This window comes from Lithobates pipiens, unplaced genomic scaffold (genome assembly GCF_037356315.1).
Source record: "Lithobates pipiens isolate NorthernLeopardFrog02 unplaced genomic scaffold, aLitPip1_a1.2 Scaffold_10, whole genome shotgun sequence".
NCBI lineage: Eukaryota > Metazoa > Chordata > Amphibia > Anura > Ranidae > Lithobates > Lithobates pipiens.
In genome coordinates, this window is record NW_027507686.1 from 52,875,700 (window position 1) to 52,886,135 (window position 10,436).

General features: G+C 45.2%; 1 protein-coding gene across 1 annotated transcript; it reads left to right on the forward strand.

Annotated features, from left to right (window-relative positions):
* Positions 1 to 277: 277 nt before the first annotated feature.
* Positions 278 to 8,971, forward strand: LOC143930554 (protein phosphatase 1 regulatory subunit 3D-like). Its single transcript, XM_077454962.1, has one exon. It carries the CDS (start codon positions 614 to 616, stop codon positions 1,658 to 1,660), a length of 1,047 nt encoding a protein of 348 aa, XP_077311088.1. The 5' UTR covers positions 278 to 613; the 3' UTR covers positions 1,661 to 8,971.
* The last annotated feature ends 1,465 nt before the right edge of the window (positions 8,972 to 10,436 follow it).

The window sequence follows — 10,436 nt, forward strand, 5'->3', positions numbered from 1 at the left end:
GTTTTGGTAAATCTAAAGCAAAATTGTACAAGAAAATTGTATAATGCATGGCCAGCCTTAGTTGCTGTGCTGAAGAGAGTAGGAAGACCAGTGGCCGGGTGCCCTAGATAGCATGGTGCCCTAGGCAGCTACCTTGTTTGCCTACAGGTAGCACGGGCCCTGCACAGGTGCTATACCTATTTACTCATTTATTTATAATTTACGTATTTATTTATTTTTTACTTATAGTAAATAAATAAGAGCAAAAGCGGCTTATAAATAATACTGTCTCCTGCCAGCTGTGCTGTAATCATCTTAGCGGTGGAGGAGAAGGGGAATGAGATGACATAATAAATGCCAGCGGCTCCATCCAGTGTTCGTAGAGTGCCAGGCATGGGTGAGCGGTGCCCAGGCGGCACGGACAGTGTTAATGCTCCGGGCTGTACGGAGGGGAGAGGAGCGAGGAGGGAGGTGTGACAGAAATGTGCTGCCTGCTGGGGATGAATGAGGAATGCAGCAGACATGGCACTGCCCATTTCAGCAGTCGCCGCTCAATGACAGGAGTCAGCCCGCTCCCTGGTGCCCACTCTCTGGTGCCCGCGTTTCGATGAGCGCACAGGGTGATGTGTGAACGATGCTGAGCGCCTCCTCCTCTTCCAGCGCTGCTTGTGGCTCTTGCAGGGATGTTATGTGCGTCACGACACGTCAGCCCCAGCATCTTCCCCCCGCTCTAGTCCACACTCAGCCCCTTCCATGTAGCGGGGAGACGAAGGAGAGAGCAAGTAGCTGCCCGGGGTGTATGGACACCATGCCCACCCACCGTCACCTGCTGCCCCGCAACTTCAGCTGCACCGCCGTGCTGTACGGAGAGAGCCCGGACACCCCGGAGGACGAGGATGTCCCCGACGGAGAGGAGGAGGCGGTGGAGAAGAACAAGGAGCCCAGCAAACCCGTCGCTCCCCGGGGAAGGGAGGTCAACATCGTCCCGCAGAGTCCGACCGCCCGCCGGAGAGCCAAGTCCCTGCCCACCCCTGCGGAGCGGAGGCTCCTGGAGGTGGTGGCCCCAAGGAAGAAGGAGGTGAGGTTCGCCGATTCTTTGGGACTGGAGCTCACCTCGGTAAGGCATTTCAGTGACGCCGAGATGCCCCGGGTTCCTTACCACGTGCTTGCCGGGCTGCGCTGCAGGGAAGCCTGCCCCGCGGGGGCTGAGCTCAGCACACTCCTGCTCCGCGCGTCCCCTGGCTCCACCCACCTGGACCCGCTCTTCGCGAACCCAGTCAGCAGACCGGATTACTTAGAGCTGGTCAGACAGCGCAGGGTCTGCCTAGAGACTCTGCAGACAGACCTCTTCAGCATCAGTGGAGACCTGAGAGTCCTCAACCTGTCTTATGAGAAGGAGGTGGCGGTCAGGTTCTCTGTGGACTCCTGGAAGACCTCCAGCGAAGTGGCCGCCAGTTTCCAGCGGGGATTTAGCGATAGGTACACGGACCGCTTCTCCTTTAAGTTGCTTTGCCCCATGCTGTTGAATAAAGAAGGGGTGCTGGAATTTGCCATCCGTTACCGGGTGTGCGGGGCCGAGTACTGGGACAACAACGACGGCGAAAACTACAAGGTGAAAAGTCACCGGGCCATGGTATCTCCACCCAAGGATTTCGACAGCGCTTGGATCCACTTCATTTAGTGGTGCGCGAAGCCAAGGAAGGCTTAACGTCAACTGCCCTTCAGATTAACATCAAAATGTATCATGGGCCTCCGGGAAGGAGCCTCCCGTCCCGTGCGAGGTCAACAAGGAGAATATTAAGGATCCAATGAACTGTTCTGCTGTAATAATTAGTCTAGTGAAACAAGGCATTCATTATTTGAAAATAGGAAGTAATACAAGTGGTTCTATTTATTTATGCGCAACGAGTGGAGTACTAGACTTAGTACCGCCACCCAGCACATGGCGAAGTACGGGGAGAAGATATAGTCCTGGGTGTCAAGGTCATAAATGCAATATATTTTTGAAGGAGACTATTTTTGAAATGCCACATTGCCTTTCAAGAGGAGAGTATAATGGCGGGCAACCACAGCTCAGGGGGTGTATAGGAAAGAAAAAGATGATTTTTACTTGTGGCAACTTATATAACAACTTTGTACAGAAAAAAAAACAGATGTTCGTCTCTCTCCATTGTCTGTAATGGTCAAACGTGACCAAGGTCTTTGTTGGATGTCCACCATCCTTCTCAGCAGGTCTAGATCATCCTCAATCCAACAAATGCTCTACCAAGGAAAACCTGCCTACTTCTCTCCTTTGATCTGGTTTTCTGAAAAGCTTAAGGACTCTTTGGTGTTTATTTCTGGTTTTCATGTCTCATAATGTGTATTAAGTTTCTTCTTCAAGTGTTCCTTCACAACAAGGATCTGAAGCAGCCATTTTTTGGGTTTTCCCCATATCCTGCTTATCCATCCACTATTGCACTACCAAGGCATTAGAATTAAAGTGTTGTGCTTGAGTAATATGAATGGATCTCGTTGAATCTCATGCACGTCATGCCTTACCCCACTAAATGGCTGCTTTTACTGCGTGTAGCAGTTTATTGAGGGTCAGTCCATACAAAACTGATTTTTTTTTTTTTTTTGGTTGATGCTGGTGGGTTGAAGTACTGATTGGCATCTTATGTTTGCAGGTGACTACTCTTTAGCTTAGTCTCCTGTCCACCCAACTGGTTTGACCAAGGAGAGTTACCAATGCTTGTTCATTTTTTTTATGTATTATTTATTCAGATTGCAGCAAAGGGAGTGAGACTCCACAGCAAACGCAGGATTTCTTGCAGACAAAATGAGCAAGTGGATGACTCACCATTATCTATAATATAGGTTTTGTATGGACTGGCCCTTTAAGGATTATCAGTTGTAACCGTTATTTCCTAATTTTGGTGCATGTTTCACAGTCAGGTGCTCGTTATTTCTTTTGCCAAGGCATCAGAACCATTTGTGTGCCTGTAAAAACGATTGCTTGGGTCCGCTCGTGCTTGGCTGAAACATATGACTGATAATATTTCCTTGTGATTTATTTGTACTCGGTGTGTAAAGAACAGCGATATGTCCAGGGCAGCCAATTGTTGTTATGCTTTCACCAGTTTAGTGCTGCTTACTAGTCGAAAGCTGGACTGTGATTGGTTAGAGCACCCCTGCTCTTTACACTTCAGTAAGGGTCTTGTCTTCTGTTAGGTGGTGCAGAGCAAGGATGATATACAAAGTGTGATGTACTCAGCTTCAATTTAACCTTCACTGTCTTTAGTAATCTAGGGCTGACCATACACTATACAATCCGATTGTTCAAACCTGGTTCACTTTTGTTTGTTTTTTTTTGTGCGTTTTGCAGAAATGCACTAAAGTCCATTTAACATGGTTTCCTATGGGCAACATTCACATCTATGCGTTTTTCAGCCACTGCGTTTTTGGCAAAGGGTCATGGACTTTTTTAAACACAACATGGTGCGCTTTTGGTTCATTAGACTTCATGGTGGACATGCTGCTGAAAGCATGTAGTGCGTTTTTGATGCGTTTTGAGTATTTCATTTGCTTAACAACAAAAATATTTCCCCTTTAAAACAAAAAAAAAGCGTAAAAAATGCAAAACGCATGAAAAATGTGTCAAAAACATATGCAAAAAGCAGCGCTGAAACAGATCAGAAGCAAACTTCATAGGTGCGAACCAGGCCTTATGGTGGCCATAGATGCTTACATTTTATCATCTAACCCAGGTTTCTGCACAGATGTCAATGTAAATCGCAGCCCAAAATTGCAAAAAGTAGTACAGAAGCGACTTTTTAAAATTGGTGCGGCGCCGCAAATGCAGCGGTTCACCGATTAGGACATGCCATTTCTGGCAATTGCCGCCGAATTGACATGCGATTTGACGTGTAACCCAGGGCCAAGGCTTGGTTCACACTGATGCGGTGTGAATCTGATGTGATTTCACAGTGCGATTTCTGTTGTGACAGGTGCGATTCTAATGCGAGTTTATGCAATTTCTAAAGGGGAATTGGCATAGCCAGAGATAACATTTGCACTAAACCTGCACAGGACCCTTTTTTTTTTTTAACCAGATCAGAATCGCATTGCATAGATGTGAACCTTTTTCATAGCAAGCAATTTTTTTTTCAGATGACATGGGAATTGATGCTTTTTGGATCAGATTTAATCCGCATAGAATTCACATCAGTGTTAACCGGGACTTAGGCTGGGTTCACACACATGCAATGCGGGAACCAGTGCGATTTCAGTGTGGGTTCCTGCTTCGCATGTCACTCGAAGGCAGTTCATACTGTCCTCTGTGAACCGCTGCGGGTGTCAATAGAAAGTTAATGACACCCTCAGATTGGTACAAAAATCAGATCGCATAGGTGTGGACACCCATACGATCCGATTCCAGTGCAGACCAAAAAAAAGGGTCCTGCACCATTTCGGTGCGAATGCGATGCGATTTCAGCTATACAGTTTGTATGGCTGAATTTGCATTACACAGACATCTCAATATGATCTGCACAACAGTGCGGTGCGAATCATATGTAATGTCTGTGTTCGCACCAATGTGAACCCAGCCTAAGACTCAACTTAGATCAGATTAAACCAAACTGAGTCGATCGTTCAGGGCAAAATATCTATTGTGTGGCATCAATCTGCAGAACTGAGATGCTTTGCTCATGAATTGGATTGTATTGTGATCGAGATCAGATTATAAGATTGAATGGTGAAGACATGCGATCTATAATTTAAAAACGTATCTTCCAACCATAATTCGATGTTGACTTCCCTGTGTGTGTCATATTGATCAAATGGGATTTCAACTTTGACTATAAAGCCATTATTCCTATTGGGACAGATCAATCAGAAAACGTGATTTACTGTAGCGTGCCTGGCCACCTATAGATCTACTCTCAACCAGGGCCTGCCTAATTGGTTACATATTGAATGGAATTTTTAGGCTTGTCCTCGGATTACATAGTTTTGGTTTGTGGATTGTACAATCAGATTGTATAGTATATTCAGTACTGGCACAGATTCGTCCAGTGCCCAGGGCAAGGATGTGGGACTGTGCCCCCTGCTGCAAATATATTATATAGAATGGGTGTACCGCCATGTGCCCATTATCTGCCCCCTTGATCAAGCTGCCCATGGTTGGCATGGATTGTGCACTGCACATGCTTGGCCAATCACTTGCTTTCTAGCAGCTGGATGGTAGCGCTGTGTGTTTTTTGTGTCAGCTGTGAGCAGAAGGGGTATAGAGTGGGCATTTAGAAGCATGTTTTAACAGTAGCTGACAGAACAGACATGATGGTTGCCAGCCACTGATCTGGAGCATGCAGAGCTGGAGCCCATAGTGACTGCCCCTCCTGGCCACCCCTTTTGGTTGGCAGCCACCAATCTGGAGCATGCAGAGCTGGAGCCCAGGGCGACTGCCCCTCCTGGCCACCCCTTTTGGTTGCCAGCCACCGATCTGGAGCATGCAGAGCTGGAGCCCAGGGCGACTGTCCCTCCTAATCACCTCTTTTGGTTCGCAGCCACTGATCTGGAGCATGCAGAGCTGGAGCCCAGGGCGACTGTCTCTTCTGCCCACCCCTTTTGGTTGGCAGCCACCGATCTGGAGCATGCAGAGCTAGAGCCCAGGGTGACTGCCCCTCCTGCCCACCTCTTTTGGTTGGCAGCCACTGATCTGGAGCATGCAGAGCTGGAGCCCAGGGCGACTGTCTCTCCTGCCCACCCCTTTTGGTTGGCAGCCACTGATCTGGAGCATGTAGAGCTGGAGCCCAGGACGACTGTCCCTCCTGGCCACCTCTTTTGGTTGCTAGCCACCGATCTGGAGCATGCAGAGCTGGAGCCCAGGGCGACTGTCCCTCCTGCCCACCCCTTGTCCCAGCTCTGCATGTATGGCCAGCTTAAAATCCAACTGGTTGCTATGGGCTACAGCACTTTGCACCTCATCATTGCTTTTTTTATTATTATTATTATTCATCAAGTCTATATTCACAATCTAAGAACTTACACCTCTTTTGAGGAATTTCAGTCAGAAACTATTATGCTTTACGGTTATTCGTACGCGGTGAATCACACTTGCCTGAATCAAGCTGAGCTTTGTGTTACACTGGACTAAATCTACGTATTTTCCTATAAATTTATTTTTGTGCGTCTATAGTTGAGATTGTAAATGTCCTGAACACAAGCGGCTCTGGTCTCTGCAATGGAAGTGAGTGCAGAGTTGTATTAAACAGGTCACTGCTGAATAATTGATGGTTTCTGCACCATACATGGCCATATGTAGGTTAGCTGATCTGTCTGCGGTTCCCCAAAAAGGGCCTTTATTTTTAGATCCGGAGGTCAGTGGAAGAGGACTGTTGACAGACTTGTATTATCTTCACCACCGCTCACATTCGTAGCACCGTACTTCCAGCTAGTGTGTCTGTATACAATTTGCACTATGCTTAGTATGGATTTATCATACTGGTCTAAATTCAATAGTCTGTTACATCCACTGGTATGATTAGGTACCGCTGTCAAAAATGATTCCATGTATCATGTTTTAGGACTCAGATAATGAATGTATAAACTACAAAATGCTTCTTTGGGTGGAGGTGTTCAGACTTTCAAAGCTAAACAAGGTAGGGGACATACAATGGTCACTCGTCATGTCTGTAATTACTGTAATAGGTTTAGTAGCAGTGCAGTTAAAGTAGATTTAAAGGCCTAACCTTTTTAAAGATTGTTATAGATTGTTGAGGAGGGGGTTAGAACCTCTGTCAGGTGTTTATTTCTGTCTGTGTCCCTCTTAGGGAGATTTATGCTCCTCAAGGCTATGTTCACATGGCCAAGTAGCAGCGGTCAGGGGCAGCCGGCAACAAGAATTAGTAGATACTTGCTGGCGGTCATAAAGGCTGCCTGAGTACTCTGTGAGCAAACAGCTGCGGCTGTCAACAGGGGCTGTCAGATTTTACTCTGTGTAAACATTCATCTGATTGGATACTAGGGATGCTCCGATATATCGGCCACCAAAATCAGGGTTATCAGCGTTTTGTGTAACCATTCATCTCATTGGTTACTAGAGATGAACAGATATATCGGCCACCGAAAACAGGGTTATCAGTGTTTTGTGTAACAATTCATGTGATTGGTTACTAGAGATGAACAGATATATCGGTCGCCGAAAATAGGGTTATCTGCGTTTTGTGTAACCATTCATGTGATTGGTTACTAGAGATGCACCAATATATCAGTCTCTAAAAATAGGGTTATCAGCGTTTTGTGTAACCATTCACCTGATTGGTTACTAGAGATGCACCGATATATCGGCCACCGAAAACAGGGTTGTGTAACAATTCATGTCATTGGTTACTAGAGAGGCACCAATGTATCAGTCCTTGAAAATAGGGTTATCAGCATTTTGTGTAACCATTCATCTGATTGGTTTACAAGAGATGCTAAGCTATATCGGTCGCCAAAAATAGAGTTATCAGCATTTTGTGTAACCACTCCTCTGATTGGTTACTAGAGATGCACTGATATATTGGCCGTTGAAAATAGGCTTATCATCGTTTTGCCACTAGAAAAAAAGGTGCCAATCCTTTTCGGTAAAAAATAGGATAATCGATGCCGATCATTTTCGGCCAAAAATAGGATTATCGGTGCCGATCATTTTAGGCTAAAAATAGGATTATCGGTGCCGATCATTTTCAGCTAAAAATAGGATTATCGGTGCGATCATTTTTGGACAAAAATAGAATTATGGGTGGCATTCCTTTTTCGACCAAAAATAAGATTATCTGTGCCAATAATGGTCACAAATATGGTTATCTGTGCCGATAATGGCCAAAAATAAATTAATATTCAATAAAATTGATGATATTTATTGAAAAGTTGAATATAATACAATTAAATATAATTTTTTTAACCAAACTGTCTATTTTGGTTTTTGGCAAAGTGCATCCTGAATTTTTGGTTTCAGTCCTGAAAATTTTAATTTCAGAGCACCGCTATTGGTTATATGTAAGCCTCCGACCGACCCAGGACATATCCAGTGTTCATTCAGTGTCAGCGATTCTGCAAGGCTTCGGCCGCACACAAACTGGTCGCAGATAATCAGAGTGTTGCTGCATCCAGTGGTGGCATTTAGCAGATATGTGCCCCTGTCAGGGCCATCTTTAAGGCAGGGCAAAAGGGGCAGCTGCCCTGGGCCCTGTCATTGTTGTGGGGCCCAAAGCAGCTGCCTCATACTTACCAACTATCCCAGTGTAAATTCCCTTGTCCCTTGAAGTTTTAGTACTGTACTGTGGCCTGATATCTCAGTGTGAAGTGCTGGTACTAATGCTGCCCAGCTCTGCCTTATTGTTGTGTACAGATGACTCACCTGCAGACCCTGTGTTTACATGTAAATAACCGGCATTCATATGTAAATATTGGAAGCATTACTAAGTAAATAGATGCGGCTGGCAGCATTGATATGTAAATAAAGGTGGCATTCATATGTGTATCATGCTCCCCTGCAGTGAGGAGATGATGTGCTGTAACCTCTAGAAACCAATCAGTGAGCAGTATTACTTTACAGTAATCTCTAGCAACCAATTAAAAAGCAGAAATCATTTGCTCTTTCAACCTCTAGCAACTAATCAGTGAGCCGTAATGTGTGCTGTAACCTCTAGCAACCAATCGCAATTGCTGCCTGATCTGATACAGTAAACTGATTTTAAGTCTAGCTGCTATTTATTGTATGTCTCAGAGAAGGTGGAGAGCAAAATTGCATGGGGGGGGGGGGCCAAGAAAATTTTTGCCCAGGGTCCAATCAATATTAAAGACGGCCCTGGCCCCTGTGACTGTAGCCTAATTTTTCTAATCACCAGTACCACTAGAAATAATAAAATGAGGGTGCGTCCAAATATTTGAGTTGCCACCAGAACAGGAATAAAGGGGAATCTTCCAATAAGGATAACAGTTTAAGCCCTGGTTCACACTAGAACGGGATCGTTCACGACTCCCCAAGTGCAGGTGGCAACCGTAGCGGATCCCATGGTATGCAATCCAGTTGCAGTGCATTTCAAAAATTGCTGCATGCACTACTCTCCATCCCTATGATTAAGCTCAGAGGGGTGGAGTGAAACACGTTGGGGGCATGGCCTGGTGTGAGCCCAGGCTGAGGTTGCCATACACCACATTACAGTGTCTACAGGGCTGTCTTGATATGCGGCTTACAGGACATACTTCTTATCTTATGAATGCACTACTTTGGTGTGGTCCAGTGCGATTCAGAAGCAAAGAGCTCAAATCGCACCACACTTAATGGCATGTGAATTGCACAGGAATGCAGTGCAATTCATTGTTGATTTATAGTGTAAACCAGGGCTAAGAAGGAATATCCCTCACATTGGAAAGACATCATCTCAATTCCTGAGTCCGCAGGACAGGAAGTAAAGGAAAATCTCCCCAATGGGACACAGGTGGCAAAACAAAACTGAGAGTGGTTTTAGCGTTCCTCTCTACTCTATACAATATGAAATATAAAAAAAAAAAAACACGTTGGCTTTAGGCGCAATAATATATCAAATGTTTTTGTGTTGTGTAATTTAGCAACCAATGAGGTAAAAGTGCTCAAAAGTAAAAAGAAAAAAAAAATATATAAATATGCGATCATATGTATGAAGCGACAGCATAAATCTTCCCAGGCAGAAGATGGTGTCATTGGTAAATCTTGTTAGGTCTAGTTTACACAGGCTTCAGCTTGTAATAGCATTGTGTACAGCAGGCAGTTATAAAAGCTTTCTTGGCAGACCTCTCTCAGCAGATCTGACCTCTGCTTCTGAAAATGCTAGTTGCCTGGCTCTGCGTCTTCAGTACGTCGAGTCACTGACCTGAAACAGTTGTGCAGATAAGGACTCTTTTACTCAGTTACTACCTGATCCACATGCTTCCAATGGGTCAGTGACTTGGAAATTGTTGAAACCAGAGGATCGGTATAACAGACAGGTCATTAGCATTTTCTGACACACTAGGGACACATCAGTCTTTCTCTTTTGCCAGGTTTTCTCCTAGAATGGAAAAGCTGAACCTGGATCTTAATGGGAGTCATAGTTGCCAACTTAGACAAGTGATCGGCTGACTTTAGCAAGAGCTTACAAGCTGAAGCATGTGTGATTCATGTATTAGGGCCCAGAATGTACAATGTATATGTAAAGCGCTGTGTAAATTGACGTTGCTATATAAGTACCTTAAATAATAATTCACACCAGGACGTTGTGGTAACCCATGTTACATGTGTTGGCGGGCCGCTGTTCATTGTGAATTGCACCCCAACGCTCTTGTGCTGCAGCTCAGCGCAGCACCATCTAGCCTGTCCCATGCATTGAATGCATTTTGAACGGGCTGTTTAACGCAGTGCACATCCATGCTCAACATACGCTTTAGCACAATGCGTTCTGATGTAAATG